Below are 17,084 nucleotides of genomic sequence, written 5' to 3' on the forward strand. Positions count from 1 at the left end.
GTCCTGGTCTGAGGCTCTGAGGTCTTTCTTCAGTGGACAGGACCTTCATAGCCTACATCCCACCCCTAGGTCTCTGGGTCCCCGAAGGCCAGCGGGCCGAGATCACCACGGCCACCCTTGATGCCTCCAACCTCCTGGCCAGCATCCCGTCACCCCAGCGCCCAGAGCATGACGTGCTCTTCCAGATTACACAGTTCCCCACCCGGGGCCAGCTGCTGGTGGCCGAGGAGCCCCTCCACGCCGGCCGGCCCCACTTCCTGCAGTCCGAGCTGGCCGCAGGGCAACTGGCCTATGCCCACGGCGGCGGGGGCACCCAGCAGGATGGCTTCCGCTTCCGCGCCCACCTCCAGGGGCCAGCGGGGGCCTCCGTGTCAGGACCCCAGACCTCAGAGGCCTTTACCATCACAGTGCGGGATGTGAACGAGCGGCCACCGCGGCCCCAGGCATCCGTGCCGCTCCGGCTCACCCGGGGCTCCCGCGTGCCGGTCTCCCGGGCCCAGCTCAGTGTGGTGGACCCGGACTCGGCGCCTGGGGAGATTGAGTATGAGGTGCAGCGGGCTCCCCTCAATGGCTTCCTGAGTCTGGTGGGGGCCGGCCCAGGGCCGGTGACCCGCTTCACGCAGGCTGACGTGGACGCTGGGCGCCTGGCCTTCGTGGCCAATGGGAGCAGCGTGGCTGGCATTCTGCAGCTGAGCGCATCTGACGGGGCCAGCCCTCCCGTGCCCATGTCCCTGGCCGTGGACGTCCTGCCATCGGCCATTGAGGTGCAGCTGCGGGCGCCCCTGGAGGTGCCGCAGGCTGTGGGGCGCTCCTCCCTGAGCCGGCAGCAGCTGCGGGTGGTGTCAGACCGGGATGAGCCAGACGCCGCCTACCGCCTCACCCGGCGGCCCCGTTTCGGGCAGCTCCTGGTGGCTGGGCAGCCTGCTGCCTCCTTCAGCCAGCTCCAGGTAGACCAGGGGGAGGTGGTCTTCGCCTTCACCAACTTCTCCTCCTCTCGAGACCACTTTGGCATCCTGGCGCTGGCCCGAGGGGCCAATGCATCCGCCACGGTGAACATCACTGTCAGGGCTCTGCTGCGTGTGGGGGATGGTGGGCCATGGCCCCAGGGGGCTACCCTGCGCTTGGACTCCACCGTCCTTGATGCTGGAGAGCTGGCCAACCGCACGGGCAGTGTGCCCCGTTTCCGGCTCCTGGCGGGACCCCGGCATGGCCGTGTGATACGTGTGCCCCAGGCCAGGACGGAGCCCAGCGATAGCCAGCTTGTGGAGCAATTCACCCAGCAGGACCTTGAGGATGGAAGGCTGGGGCTGGAAGTGGGCAAGCCAGAGGGCCAGTCCCCTGGCCCCGTGGGCGACAGTCTCATTCTGGAGCTGTGGGCACGGGGTGTCCCCCCCGCTGTGGCCACACTGGACTTTGACACTGAACCTTACGATGCGGCCCGACCCTACAGCGTGGCCCTGCTCAGTCTCCCCAAGCCTGCTCAGACCGAAGCAAGGAAACCAGAGAGCAGCACCCCCACGGGGGAGCCAGGCCCGTTCGCCTCCAGCCCCGTACCCACTGTGGCCAGCGGGGGCTTGCTGGGCTTCCTGGAGGCCAACATGTTCAGCGTCATCATCCCTGTGTGTCTGGTCCTCCTGCTCCTGGCACTCATCCTTCCTCTGCTCTTCTACCTCCGCAAACGCAACAAGACGGGCAAGCACGACGTCCAAGTCCTGACTGCCAAGCCCCGCAATGGCCTAGCAGGCGACAACGAGACCTTCCGTAAGGTAGAGCCGGGCCAAGCCATCCCGCTCACAGCGGTGCCCAGCCAGGGGCCCCCACCGGGGGGCCAGCCTGACCCAGAGCTGCTGCAGTTCTGCCGGACACCCAACCCTGCTCTCAAGAACGGCCAGTACTGGGTGTGAGCCCAGGCCTGGGCCCAGATGCTGATCAGGCCAGGGACAGGTTTGCTCAGGCCCTGGCCCCATTGCTCCCATGCCCTGGTGCTGTCTGAGTATCCCCAGAGCTAGAGACACCTGGGGACATCTGGTGTGGAGGGTGCTGGGAGGAGGTCCCAGGGGTCCGGGACCAAGCGGAGTCAAGAGCTGGAATCCCCCCAGCTTTCTCCATGCCTGGAGAACTGCAAGGGGTGGGCTAAGGTCAGAGGCAGGCTTGGAGTCAGTCCCCCTGCCCTGGAGCTAGTTTGGGCTGTCAAAACCAGAGTGACCTCCTAGATATGTCAGGACTCTGGATCCTGGGTCTGTGATCTTGGGTAAGTCACAGCTGGCCCAGACTGCTGAGAGGGCAAGGAGAGGAGAGGGCTGGGATGACAGATGGGGATTCCTGGCTTTTCCACTCCAAGCCAGGCCTCCCTTTGTCTCTGCCCCAGAGCTGATGGGAAAACTTTTTCCCCTGGTTTTTTAGGGAGATGGTATTCCCTGGAGCAGAGGGCAGGAGGAGGGAGCCCCTCCACTCTCTAGGAGACATAAGCCAGTAGAATAATACATTCAGGGAACAAGATGGGGTGGGTTGCTCTGGGGATGGGTTTATTTAAGGGGGATTGCAAGGAAGCTATTTAACACAGTGTCGAGCTCGCCCAGACTGAGGGAGCTCCTGAGAGTGTGGGAGGGAGGAAGGTCTGAGGCCAGCTCATACCCGGAGCCCAACCTTGACAGGCTGAGGGCAAGTTAGGCAGTGTGTGTCTGTGGCCCCGGACCTGGCTGGGTTGGGGAGTATGCGGGCCTCAGGCCAGAGGCCACTACAATGCCTGTGCTCCCCCAAGGACTGGGGGTGAGCAGTTGAGGACACTCAACTCCATGGGGCCTGGATAAACGGTGTTGTGGAGGTTCTGGACAGATGCGTGTCGTTTGTCTGACCATGCACTGGGCCCTTGTCCAAACCAGCCTGCACTCCTCTGGGGCTGGCCGTCCCACTAGGCCTCAGCCAGCAGGCTGGACAGGGCCATGTGAGCCCTCAATGTCCACCTCCAGGGACCTTTCAGATCTCCTCTGCCCCCACCTGTGTAGGCAGGTGGGCCAGTCTTTGTGGAATGGGACCAAAGCCCTTTGGTTTAGTAAAGATAGGCTAGGCCACCTCCGAGGAGCTCAAAGAAACAATGAAATCAGGAGATGTATTAAACGTCCCAGCCACAGATGTCTTAGCCTGAGTTTTGGCCTCCACAACCTTGTCCTTCTCCACCTACCTCTCAAGTTGCTGGAGCAGCAAAGGTCAGGAGACTGAGGGGGTTACATAGGGATCCCAAGGCTGGGACCTGGTGCTGTGGGGGAGACGAGGGGACCGCCACTGGTGTCTTCCCTTGGCTCCCTGGAGATTTTCCCAAGGAACATTTCAGTTGGTCTCTGCCCCCCAACAAGAAGACCGAGGGTGCCCCTTCTCAAAGGCAGGGTAAGCAGCAAGGATTCTGAAAAGCGAGCTGCCCCAAGAGGCCATCCTCTGGTTAGAGACCCTCTATGAGCTGCTCGGGAGTCACGACCCCTGCCCCTCTCCCTTTTGAGAGTTATGGACAATGAGGACAGATTCTGGATCCCAGGTGATGCTGCCTGGCAGTAAGCAGACGTCCTCCAAAGAAACACAGTGTGGGAGGTGCAGGATCTGGGACATTGGAGCCCAGTGCCTCAGCACAGTCAGACGGGGTGGAGAGCCCCAGCCAGCCTTTGACAGCTGACCAGTGTCTGGGGACCAGAAGCACCCCTTCCTTGTGTCTCCATATCGGGAACATCTGAATCAGAAACTAGGGCAAGAAAGGAAACTCCCTCCTCCCCACTGTGCTGTCCCCAGAGCGCCCTGCCAAGACGCCTCTTATCATCCCCTTCCCATCCCGGCATTCCCCAGATCCTCCTCCACTCTCAAGATGTGGGCAGGTCACCTGGAATCCCGGACTATCAGTGCTGAAAGGGCACCTAGGGGACCAAGGGCAGGCTGAGAATCAAGGCTATCCAATCACACACAGCCAGGCAGCACTAGAGTGGACCAGAGCCCAAGGCCCAGCCAACTCTTCTTGCCACACTGAAGAGCCTGTCCGAGGCCGTAGAGGGGACCCCCACAGAGACCCCTCTCCAGCAGGAGTTCCAAATCCCAACCTGGCTTCCTTCTACAGCCTAGTCTCTCTGGCACCCCTCAGGCCAACCTCATACAAGGGGCCCTGCCAAGGGAGTCTCCATGCCACACCCCAGGCACTATGCCCTGCCTCTTCCTAGAGCTTGGGGCCAGATCCTCAGGGCCCTCATATCTGACTCCGGACTCCACCCAGGGTGACCAGTTTCCCTGGGAGTGTAACCGGAGACAAGGGTGACAGACCCGCCAGGCAGGATCTGGCCTCATCTCCTATTTCCCGCCCCTCCCAGGACTGACGACATGCTCTCTGTTCGCTCAGCCCAGCTTGTCCTGCCCCCCCAGCGAGCTGGCACAGGCTGACACTGCTCCATTTCCTTTAAGCCTCTGCTGACCAGGGGGCCAGCACCCAGGGCATTGTGCACAGGGCTCCATGAGGACCTGGGAGAAGGTCTTTCACTGGAACACCAAATCTGGAACCCACTTTAAATGTGGGGCCTCCATTTAAGTAAATCCCTTGCAGATTTCAGACAGGCCCCCAAGGCTTAAAGGGATTGTTATCCACTTTGCAAAATAACTCACTATCCCCTTACTTTAAGAAGGCAGCTCCTCCCAGGCACTGAGATAGACGCCAACCTGGGCACAAGTGTTTAGGAATGTGTGGGAGCACTCTGACCCTCTTCTTTACCCACACACACACACACACATACACACACAGTGCACTTATGCACATGGCTGTGTACCTTTAGACCTTCAGACGCACCCTGTTCTAACATAAATACCTGCCCACGTAATACGTATGCCCGCACGTCCATACAGGTGCACACACAGAGTTGGGAGAGAAGTACTCTGCACTTGTGGGCCCTCCTACAGGCCTCAGAGCTGCCCATGGGGAACCAAGGGCTGGGGCTACCTGACGATCCAGAGGCCCAGACTGACATCAGCAGTGCCAAGAAGTGGAACCACAGCAGGAGAGGGTATGGGGAACAGGGTAGGGATGGCCAGAGGGCCCAGTTTTGGGGGTCCCCAGCTTGGAAGTCCTGCCCACCACCTTAAATGTTTTAGCCACTTAGATGCTAAAGAAGGGGCTTCCTCTGAGCCCCTCTCCTAGTGCTAGGAGCTGGCCCTTTAAGTGGAGCTGCTCAGGCTAGAACCATCATCCCCCAGTAGGAAGCAGAGACAGGGACCTCCCTCCCTGCCCTGCCCCCACTCCACATTGTCTCCCTACTGGGATAGGAATGGCCAGGTGCTGGCATCTTTCTCTAGGCCCCGAAGACTAGGATTTTTGTTTTAAAGATTTTATTTATTTATTTGACAGAGAGAGATCACAAGTAGGCAGAGAGGCAGGCAGAGAGAGAGAGGAGGAAGCAGGCTCCCTGCCAAGCAGAGAGCCAGAGGCGGGGCTGGATCCCAGGACTCTGGGATCATGACCTGAGCCAAAGGCAGAGGCTTTAACCCACTGAGCCACCCAGGCGCCCCTAGATTCATGACCTTAAAGAAATGGAGGTACCTGGGCAGCCCCCGGAGTGCTCTGGTTGGGTTTCCGTTCCTTGTCACACCACATGAGGAGGCCCTGGCAAATGGCGGGAGCCAGGATGGGAACCAGCTCTGCTGGAGCCCTCTCTCCACAGCCCGTCTCCTACCCGAGGTTGGCTCCGAGTTCACATCGTCCCTGTCTGGTCTCCACTGGGATTAGTGGGCAAGGGCATTTGGGGCCAAAAATGTTGTGGGAGACCCCCTGAAGACAAAAGTAACCCTTGGTTAGATCAACCAGTGGCCAAGAAGGGACTTTTCAAGGAGCTCCCATGCCCCTCAACCTGGGCACTGCCAGCTCTGTTAGCGTAAAGCCTCAAGCTAATGACAGGACTTCCTCTGGATGCCTTGTAAGCTCACAGAGGGCTCAGGCAACACCACCTCTGGGTCCTGGAGGCCCAAGCTGGATGGGCTGTCTAAGTCTTTGTCGCTCAAAGTGCGGTCCATGGACCTGGAGGACCAGAGACATTCGGGAGCTTATTAGAAATAAGAACTCTGGGGACACCTAGACTGCTCAGACAGGAGACAATGAGACTCTTGGTCTCAGGGTTGGCAGTTTGAGCCCCACGTTGAGTGGAGAGATTACTTAAAGATAAAATCTTCAAAAAAGAAAAAGAAAAAATGAGGGCTCTCAGGCCTCACCCCAGATCAGCTGAAACAGACTCTGTGTTTAACAAATAGTAAAGACACATTGACTTAGGTCCTACCCCTCCACCTCCAAATGGAGAAACAGCTCAGAGAGGCAGGGACAAGGTTAAGACCATGGTAAGTCAATGGCAGACTTAGAAAGAGGTCAGACCCCATGATCCAGTTCCAGAGTTTTGTCTTTCAACTCAAGTCCCTATATCCTCTGCTGATTTGGAGGGACAGGGTTCTGTTGTGGGGGTTCCTGCTCAGGAGCCTCCACTGAGGACAAGAGGGGAGCAGAGGAGGACGAGGCCAGTAGCCAGGTCTGATCAGTGGGGAGGGTCTGCAGAAGAAGCCCACTTCCACCCTTACCTCCCAAGACAGGCTCCTGGAATATACAGCAACCCCCTGCCACCCCACCTTCTACAATCCAGCTAGTCCTTCCCTCCCCACCCATCTGGGTTCCACCTGTAGAGGGAGGGAAAAAAGGAGGGGCCCAGCCAAAGCCCCCAGTCAGGGCATTGGGTCTCCTGCACAGTAGAGCCGCAGCAGCCAGCAGAGGAAGGGGAAAGAAGCTGGCCGTCAGGCCACAACACAGGCCTGGTCAAGAAAGAGGGCATGGGCCTCCCACAGCACTCTGTCCTGTCCTGCAGGGGTGGGAAGCGAGGGAGGCTGGACCACTCACTGTCCCTTCTGGCCCCAGAATAAATGCTGTGGCCCCCAGCCTATGTGCTGTCCTGGTGCTGTGCATGACTTTGAGAGCCCCAACTCCCTTTCCCTGCCAGGTTGCTGAGGCCCCCAGCCCTCTGTTCCTTGCAGTAAACATAGTTCAAAGCTGTGTGCCCTCTGGGGGCAATGGCCAGCCGGGTCCAGGACGAGGTTCATAGCAGATGTTCAGTAAACGTTTGTTGACAGAATAGAGCCCCTCCCTTCCCGCAATCCAAAAGGTCTCTAACCCCCAATCCCACTCTGACTCTGTATCCTGACTTCCCATCTGGTTCCCCTGGCTTCCGTCATCCCTAGGAGTGCTAGTGGGGCTCCCAACCACAGTTCTAGCCCCCAGATCCCTTCCAGGGCCCAGGCAGACCTGGCCCCACGTCCTAAGTTTCTAAGGAGCAGGTTTAAACTGTCCCTGCCAGACTCTTCAGCACCCACTTCTCTCTTCCTCCATACTTACCCGTGGCTCCCTCCTACCAAATGCCTGGGGTCTAGCTCTCAGAAGCACACGGGCAGAACACTTCAACCCAATCATATGTGGGAGCATACCACTGATGCAATCAAACTGATTAAATGGGACAGGAGGAGAAGACAACCCAGGACTCCCTGCCACTCGCCTTCCCTTGCCCTACAGCTCCTCCTCAGATCGTCCTGGAGCCACTGGCCACCGTGCCAGCTGTTCTAACCACTGTAGGGCCTACCCGATCCCAACCTTCAGAGGCAAGCAGTGGAGATGAGCCAAGGGCTTCCCCAACTTTACCTGGCCCAGAGGACCCTGCATTCAGTTGGAGGTCTCAAGAGTCCCAGCCTACCTCCTGGAGGCTTGAAACCCTTCCAGATGCCAAAGATGCACCTTCCAGCAGAGGAACTCCTGGCATCTAGAGAGGCATCAGGATAAGTGTGAGCCAGTGGTGCCAGACACACAGGCCAGGGCAGAGACCTCCAAGAGCCAGAGAGCAGCAGGGAGAACCCTGTTGGGTCTTGTTGGGGAAGGTGGAGCCTTTTCTACAGAGCTATTGGTTGAGCAAGCAGGCAGGTGGGTGAGGCTGGAGGAGGCCGAGAGCTCCTGGAAGTCTGTGAGTCAGGGCAGAAGGGCTCCTCTTGAGTCAGCCCTGCTAACAGGTTGCCCTGTGAGGCAACTAGAACAGGACCCATGGATCCGAGAAGGTTCCAGGCCCTGAGACTTCAGCCCCTCTGCCCCATGAGCTGCCCTGCCTAAGAAGTTCAGTCTGGGGATAGATGCGATGAACTAGAGGAGGGAGGGCAGCGACAGTGATTGTGTCTGCCCAATGAACTTGTACAAGTCCACGCACCTGTGAATGGGATGTTCGACCCTAGCAAGTACAGAGCTAGGCCTGGGAGCTACCTGTTTCTGCCTACAGCCCCGCCTCCTGTCTTCATTTCTGCCCATTTCCCAGTTCCTACAGCCATGAATGGTACATGATTGGCCTGGGGCCCCATCCCCTTGCCTGCATTAGAACCTCTCAACCAAGGCTGCTTTTCAAAGTGTTGTGGCAAAGCCCTTAGAACAGCACCAGGCACATAGTAAATGCTCAGTAAATGCTGACTTTTATAATCAGTGCCATTATAATGGTGGTTATTATTGGATCAGCTAGCATATGGGTCTGACATATTGTATAAGCTTAAGAAATATTCAGATTGACATTATTGTTATTACTATGATTTACAACAGCCATCTCGGTGCCTGGCACAGATTACATGCTAAAAAATGCTCAGTTCTGGAGCATCTGGAAATTGCCCATTTGGAAAAGAGGGACATTCAGGCGCTCTCCTTTGCTGGACTTTGGCGGGAAGAGTGAGGTATACAGACAGGTTCAAGTTCTGGCTAGAAGCTGGCAGCCACACTGACCTGCATTCCTTCCCCCCACCCTACTGATCCAGAAGAGCTCAGAGGAAGCTTGACCCCAGGGACCCAAGAGGGAGGAGTGGCACTTGAACCTGCCCGGCTGGTGGAGGAAGGCAGGGTGGAAGGCAGGGTGGGGGGGAGGGTGGGCCCAGGGAAGGCCAAAACACAGGGGATTCCAAGAGAGGGGAGCCTGGACTATGCCTGAAAGACAGGGAGTACGAGGGCAGGGGCCAGATAACGTGGAGCCAGAGGGACCAGAAGACTGGCCCTAGAGCCAACAGGGGCTCTGGGGATCAGGCTGAGAGAAGCTCCCGTGGAATTCCCAGTCTGATGGGGAGTAGCCGCCCGCCCGGAGTCAAGCTGTGATGGGCTGGAAGCTTGTCCTTCCCCACTGCCCGCCTGCCAGGGCCAACCCTTTAAGATACAGAACTGTGGTGAGGAGCAGGGGACTGCTGAGCCCCTGTACCAGAACTCTGCATCCAGCACCCGCCCCCCCCCCAGGTTCAGTGAGCTCAGTGGGAGCCTTAGGAGTCAACCAGGTTGGAATACCACCATCCCTCCTACATAGTGGGCAGCCCCCCACCCAGCTCGTGCCAGCCCAAACAGGCTGGGCTTCAGTGCCAGGGAGGAAGGAGGTGGCCTGATCTGCCCCCTGGGATGGCACAGCCTCCTACTCCCCAGAGGACAAGGAGTGGCTCTCTGGGCCACCCTGGCCTCATACCCAGCCCTCCAGCAGAATGAGCAGGGAAACAGTGCATACATCCTTCCCACCCTTTCCCAAGCCATGCCTTGCTGAGAAAGGGGGAAACACTCCCCAGAACAATCCCTGGATCCTGGGGGGTGTGGGAGGGGATGTCAGGGAGGAAGCACGCTTTCAGCCACCAGCTGCTGCAGCAACACACGCACACACACACACCCATGCACATACGCACGCAAGCACAGGCACGCACACATGCACGCAAGCACACACACACGCACACAAGCACGCGCGCATGCACACGCACACTCCCACGCACGTGCACACACACACACACATTCACAGGACTGCCCCACGTGGCAGTGCACACAGGCATGTGCAGAGGCATTCCCTGACAGCAGACGACCTGTGCAAACCACAGTTCACACACCTCCCCTCCCGAAGATCTGAGACAGAGACCTGCAGACATCCCAAGTCCTGGGGCTGTGAGCACCACGGGGGTGAGGGGGGGTGCTGCAGCTGTGAGCAAGATGAACACCAGCTCCCCCCAGGGCTGCCTTCTAACCAACAGGCATAGTTAAAATCTAAATTTTGCCTAGAAGTATTTATTTGCAGATGAGAATGTGTGATGTCTGGAGTTCTCAGGAAGCTAGGGATGTGGGGGAGTAAAGTACTGGCCTAGGGTTGATCATTGCTGAAGCTCACATATGGGCATGTGGGGAGAGATTACATTAGTTTCTCCATTTTTGTATATCTTTGAGACATACATGTATACAGTTGGCAGTTGATAATAAATAAAATGAAGAACAGTAAGGCAGGGCAAGGGGACAGAGGACTAGGACGAGGAAGACTCTAGCTTCTCCAAGGAGGTAACATTTTAAGCAATGACTTGAATTAACTGAAGTTCAAACCACACAAACATCTGAGAGGAAGAACATTCGAAACAGAGGGGGCCAGCAAATGCAAAGGCCCTGAGGTGCAAGCATGCTGGGCTTAGGAGAAACAGCCAAGAGTATAGTGGGTCTGGAATTCTGTGACCAAAGGGACAGAGGTCCAAGGCACCATCAGAAATGGGCCTTGTGGGCTGGAGTCAGAATGGCAGGAAGCCCTAGAGGTTGAAAGCGGGGTCAGATATGTTTGGATTTAGACTAGTTTTTTGGGTTTTTTTTAAGACTTTATTTATTTGAGAGAGAGTGCGTGCATGCCTGAGTTGGGAGGAGGAGCAGAGGGAGAAGCAGGCTCCCCCCTGAGCAGGGAGCCCCACGTGGGGCCGGATCCCAGGACCCTGAGATCTCGACCTGAGCCGAAGGCAGACCCTTAACCACTTAACCAACTCAGCCCCCCAGACACCCCTAGAGTACAGTCTTTTTTTTTTTTTAAGATTTATTTATTTATTTATTTGATAGATAGAGATCACAAGTAGGCAGAGAGGCAGGTAGAGAGAGGAGGGGGGAAGCAGGCTCTCTGCTGAGCAGAGAGCCCGATGCGGGGCTTGATCCCAGGACCCTGAGATCATGACCTGAGCCGAAGGCAGAGGCTTTAACCCACTGAGCCACCCAGGTGCCCCCTTAGAGTACAGTCTTAAGAGATCACTCCAACCCCTGTTGGACCATCAGGGAATGGTTGAGAAAGCAGAACAGCTCAGAGCCTACTCCAGCTGTCTACACAGGTGGTGGCTTGGGCTAGGCAGTGAGACGGTGACATAGGTCAGAGCTGGGATCTCTTCTGAGGAGCTCCCCAAGGCTTTGTTCATGGATGGATTTGGAGTGTGACAGAAAGAGAGGTACTAAGCCTGCCTGCACATCTAGGCCTGGCTTCAGGGTGAGAGCTGTTGCCTCTTCTAGGCTGGGGAGCACAAGGAAAAGCACACGTGGCCGAATGGCCACAGGCACAGAGTGCCAGCACAGGGACCCTCAAACAAGCATGGGTGCACCCATGGACAGGCTCTCAGCGACCACACGGACGGACGCACACACTCCAGGCTGCCAGGCACAGGCACACGCCCCCCCCCCCCCCCCCACCAAGCCCCCCACTGCCTGCCCACCCTCCCCCACCCGGAAGCCCCAGGGCCAGGGTCCCCCACCCTCTCCAGCTTGGCCTCAGCACTCCCAAGAACCCTGTCCTAGCATCTCCTTACCAAGCCTCACTCTCACCCCCAGACTGGCTCCTCAAGCAAGGAGTTTCCTGACTCACTTCCTTCCCAGTCTGGCCCCTGACCCCTATTCTGCCTTTATCTGCCCAGCCCACTCTCCCATGGCCAGATTCTGCTCCCACACTCCAGCCTGAGACCTTACAGAAAATTATCAGTCAACAGATATTTGCTCAGTGCTCTCTGGGGGCCAAACCCACTGCCCTTGCCCCTGCTAACTCAAGGCATGCAGCCTCCCCCAGCCACTACCTGCCACTCGCCACCCACCTCCCTACACCCCTCAATCCCCGGCACACGTGCGCTCACCCCACAGCAGGACAGCTGCCCCCAGCCTGCCCAGCCTGTCCACCTCAGAAGGGCACAGCTCTGTGCCCGGGGGGACCTCAGCCTTAATGGGATACACAGACCAGCAGCACGACCTCGTGTCCATGACCCCGTGGCCTTGAGCCTCTGTTCGCAGGGACGCACTGGCACTCATTCTCACCTCCCGTGCAGTTGCAGATGAGAGGTAACTCAGGGGAGGCACTGAGCCTGATGCCCAGCACCAGGGCTACACAGCAGCCATGCAGTGTTGAGTCGCTGTGCCCTTAGGCCGCCCCCCACCTTGCCGGCCTGGGTGGCTCCGAAGACACAGTGCCCCGAAGCAGGGGCATGCTCACACTTGTGAGTGCGTGCCCTCGTGTGACTGTGGCAACTGCCAACATCCACTAAGGAAAGCCCAGACTAAGGAGTCACCTTGCCTGAGGTCTCCTGTCTACCCAGGGAAGGTCTGACATGAGACCACGTCTCTTAACCCTTGGGCCCCATGTTCCTGTGTGTGATGGTGTGTGTGACAGCCAAAAAATGGCCCAGGGGACACCTCCTTCCCCGGGGCTGACGAGTACCATGACAGGCAGCAAACCCCAAGGAGTGCTCCCTGTGAAGACATGGTGGCGACACAGGGCGCCTAGTCCCAGACCCAGCCCTGCCATCTACCTACTGTGTGACCTCAGATGGCTCACTCAAGCGGTTTTCTCACAATGACCCAGCCTCTCTCTCCAGGGCTGCTCTAAAGGCTCTGCTCAAAGGCCGGCTGTCCCAGCTACTCCCTCCTGAACACTGGCTATGGGAAGGCTCCGTCCAGCTGATGTGTCTTGCTCATGCAATCATGTAATCCTCCTAACAGCCATCTGGAAGGCCTGTTATAAATAGAGAAATGGAAGCATGAACCAACTAAAAAACGCCCCTCGAACAAGTACGTGTAGTGTAGGATTCGCACTAGGACTCAGCCACTGCAGCCAATACTGGGGCCCTGCCCCCAGGGGGGTGGAGGGAAAGGACACAGGGGGCTTGTGGCTCTCTGGGGGCAGTAGGGCCACTCCGCCCATTACACTCCTGCCAAAATAGTAGCCAGGGGGACCAGGTCAGCCCAGAAGAGGCTCCAGGTGCCTCCATGAAGCCATCTCCAACCACAAGCACCAACGGTTTGCCTCCCAACGCAGGTGACCCAGGCCTGGGTACCTCTCACACCAGCTGGCCTGCTCTAGCACCCCCTCGCTATGCCCCCTTTCCCTGTCTGTAAAATGACATTGATCATCTCTCGAAGGCAGATAGTGGTTTGGAAATACTGGCCATCCAGCATCTGCCCCACAGTACTGCCTGTGCTGGGGAAGGGTAGAAGCCCCAGAGGTGGGGAGATCTAGGAGCAGCAGGCGACTTGGCCCCTTCCTAGGTAGAGCCCCCAGGTGGCAGCCAGACCCCATAGGACAAAGGCTTACATAGGCTCTCCAGAGCTTCTCGTGCTTGAGTATGTGCTGGGAGCTGTGGAATGTTGACCATGAGCCCCAAGGGGGACCACAGGCCCCAGAAGAGACTTTGGCCAGCCCCCTGAGGTTCATTGAGGTCCGCAGGTATACAGACAATCAAGGGAACCTCAAGTGCTCAAAAGAGACCAAAGGCCAGACCAACAGAGGCCTTGGGATGAGGATCAAAGGAGCAGGTGGTGGGAAGACACCGGGTGGGGAGAGGGGAGAAGATGACCAGAGGATCCAATGCTAACCTAGGACCGTGGTGGGTACCCCAGGCCCAGCGCCATGGTCCAAGACTCTGCAAGAACTCACAACATATTCGGGGGGCGGAGGGGGGGGGGAGTAGCAGGACACAAAAAGAAAAGAAAAAGACAAAATCAAAATTAACAAAGTTTACGTAAATATCTGTAAGACAAGGCACTGCCAAGTAATAAACTGAACCCAACTGAAACAGGTGTATATGAGTGACCTTTAATGTGGAAAGCAGGCAAATTTTCATGTGTGTGACAGGCTATGGGATTCAGCTTCTAAAATTCGAAGTGCCAGAGGCCTGCCCACCATCTTCAAATAGGCCATCCCCAAAATGTATATGCATCCTGTTAGAAAGGAGGGGCTCCCAAATCGATTTGAGATTCCTTTTCTACCATGTGAGGGAAGGAGAATGTGACAAAGAAATTCAGGCCAGTTGCAGAGAAACGAGGTGCTGTTCCTCACACAGGTTCATGTGTAAGGAGAAATCCTGGGCCAAGGCCATGGCCACTGTGCTGGGCTGTGGTCAGCCTCTTCATCCCTCCAGCTCCTTCCCATTTCAGCAGGTGGGTCTGCCAGCCTCCTGTTCTTTTACCTCTGGCGCAGAGCTCTGCCAGCCCCTTTTCCTTCAGACCTAAGTGAGTCCATCAAGACTTTGAGGAAAGACGTCAGGAAGCTGGGTTCGAGTCTAGCTCCACCTTCATCTCACTGTGTGATCCCAGGCCGGGCCCATCTTCGCTGTAGCCAAGCCTCAGTCCCTTCATCTGTGCAATGGAACAACTCTGCCTACCAGGGCTGCTATGAGGACCAGGGAGGCCACAGCTCTGTGAGACTTGCTTTTTCAACAGCCTGGACTGCACCGGGATTTGACTAACCAAACCAAACCAAAGGAAAAAAAGGTTTTAAATTATCCTGAACCCTGGGACTGGGTTTCGCAAGCAGAGCCCCGTCTGGGGGAGGTGAGTTTTCATTTCTCTCCGTGGTTTTGGCCCAAGCTCCTCGTCTCCTACCCCAGCCCACAGAGCCATACTGGAGCTGAACTGGAAGGGAGACAGGTTGTGTGTGGGGGGTTGGGGACCCGCCGGCTTGGCTCCAGTAGGCCTGAGTCAGCGGGCAGGCAGGCAGGGCGGGCCCAGTCCTCGCATGCTTGGGGAGGAGACAGTGCAGGAATGTTCCTTCTGCACAGGCCTGGGCCCTGCCCACCGCGTCCCGACTCTGGTTCATGTGGATACTGCAGCCTCAGCTCTGACTGGACAGATAGGAGTTGCCTGGAGCTTCATTGGGTGGGTTCAGCCAGGGCCTTACTGAGGCAGGAGGGGCTGGCCTTGGGGACTGGCCGCAGAGCTACCCAGAGCTGGGCTCAAGCCCTTGAACCTCCTCCAGCCCTGCTGGGTGACACCACCAGCCACCACCCTCCACTAGACCTTGAGTTCCCCACCTGGACAGGCCAGTGTCAGAAGACAGGTGATGCCACTGGCTCCCCCCAGGAGGGAACACGGGGGCAGTCTAGAAGCAGCAACACAGGTGACACCTTCGCTATGAGCACATGTGACTTGAAGCCATGTGTTTGAGTGTGTGTGGCTCTGTGCGGGTAGGACAGTGGGACATTATGAGTGAGGACACGATGGGACCGGTGCTCTGAAGAGACGACGCATGTGCAGCCGTGGCTGTGAACGTGTGACGGTGGGCAGTGCCATGCCTGGGAATGCCCCTGTAAGAGCATTTGTGTGCAGATGTGCACACAGGTGTGACCTATGTCCCTGTGGGCAGGGTGTGTGGCCGCATGTGGCTGTGCCTGCTTGGGGCTGGGTGGCTCCAGCTGGACTACGTGAACGTGGGGATGACAGCATGGCCATGCCACAGGTGCGGGAGAGGTGCTGAGCTGGCCCTGGAGCCCCCATCTACCTGCCTCCCCTCCAATGGTGGCACAGCTGTGGCAGAGCCATGGCACAGTAGTTCACGCCCCCCCCCCCCCCCCGCCGCCAGCTTGTTGGGGAAGCAACAGATGCAGGATCTGAGCGCTGCCTCCGTCCCCAACCCCCACATGTGGCCACAAAGCCAACTCCTTTCATGGCCTGGACCAAGACTGGGGATCAGAGATTCGGATCACCCCACCCCCAGGTCCTGATAGCTGCCCAGGGCAGAAAGAGGGGCCTTGTTTCCCACCCCCTTGGAGCAAAGTGAGGGAGGGAACTGGAGGCAGCTGGGCCTAGCTCAGTCTGAAACATCTGCCTGGCTAGTGACTGAGGCTCCCAGCGGGCCCTGCCACCACCAGGATGCTCTCACACCTCCCCCAACTGGTCCCCCAGGTACCCCCTGAAAGGGGCTACGGTCAGCCCAGACTAATCTCAAACTACTCCCCCAATACCCCAACCCACAGAGAGACAGAAAGAAACCTGAGGGAATGTCTGTGACATCCTCCCTCCCACTTATACAGAAGCCTGCCCCAGCCTAGATAGCTCAGGATGCCGAAAGTAGACCTGGCTTGTCCCAGGACTTCACTTCCGGACTCTTCTCCCAGGGGCACACCCCTCCTGAGTCAAGCGTCAGACCGCCTTCCTCACCCTGACAATGGAAGGCGTGCAAGGTGCCCCCCACCCCAAGGAAGGGACACAAGAGGGTAAAACTCTTCCCAGGGTAGGAAGCATGAACAGGGGACTTTCCAGGCACTGTGGGTTAAGAAAGGCGTTTCCACCACCCCGACCCAGACTGAACTCAGAAAGGAGCCTCCCCCACTGTGCCCAGAGTTCTGTCTACAGAAGGCTGCCTGGAGGTCAAAGCGGGAAGGCCCTTGGGTGGGTTGGAAAATGGAGGGAGGGGAAAATTCCACAGAAAGTCCCAAATCTGACCTAATTTTGACCCAGGGCCAAGGGCCCATTCCAAAAGTTTCTCTGAGGGTGCTCTGCCCTGAACAGGGAGGCTTTGCTGCCCCTTTCCTACTGCACCCGCCATTCCTCACCCCTCTCACTGCTGTGAGCTCCCTGGGCCCCTGGCCTGGTCATAGCCTCCCCTGGGGCCCAGCCCTGCCAGCCCTATCCCCTTGCTCTGAAAGAGACCCGGGGTTTTCTAGCACCCCTCCTTCCCACGTGGAAACTGATTCTTGCTCATCCTAACTGGGACATCGCTGAGGGACTAGCCAGGGCAAGGGGAGGGCAGTTCTCCTCAGCTCCCAACATGGAAGCCACCACAGGACTGGGTGCCCTGGAATGCTTGGGGAAGGACACAGATCCCGAGTGCCCCCCCACCTCCCACCTCTCCTGGACCAGGGCCTCCCTGGGGCACCCCCTTTCCATTAGACTGTCCTGAGCCTGGCCTCCTCTCGCAAGGTGCTCCTGCCGTCACTGATCACTGGGCAGTGCAGAAAAACCCTCAGCAGGACTCCACCCATTTGAGAGATGAGGAGCATGA

General features: G+C 57.7%; 1 protein-coding gene across 1 annotated transcript in view; it reads left to right on the forward strand.

Annotated features, from left to right (window-relative positions):
* Positions 1-8,807, forward strand: part of CSPG4 (chondroitin sulfate proteoglycan 4) — a 41,152-nt gene extending 32,345 nt beyond the window's left edge. The window contains exon 10 of the mRNA XM_059371783.1: positions 70-8,807. Within this exon, the coding sequence (XP_059227766.1) occupies positions 70-1,904 (1,835 nt within the window). The 3' untranslated portion in view covers positions 1,905-8,807. The remainder of the gene's footprint in view (positions 1-69) is intronic.
* The last annotated feature ends 8,277 nt before the right edge of the window (positions 8,808-17,084 follow it).

The sequence above is a fragment of the Mustela nigripes genome, chromosome 13 (genome assembly GCF_022355385.1).
Source record: "Mustela nigripes isolate SB6536 chromosome 13, MUSNIG.SB6536, whole genome shotgun sequence".
Classification (NCBI taxonomy): Eukaryota; Metazoa; Chordata; class Mammalia; order Carnivora; family Mustelidae; genus Mustela; species Mustela nigripes.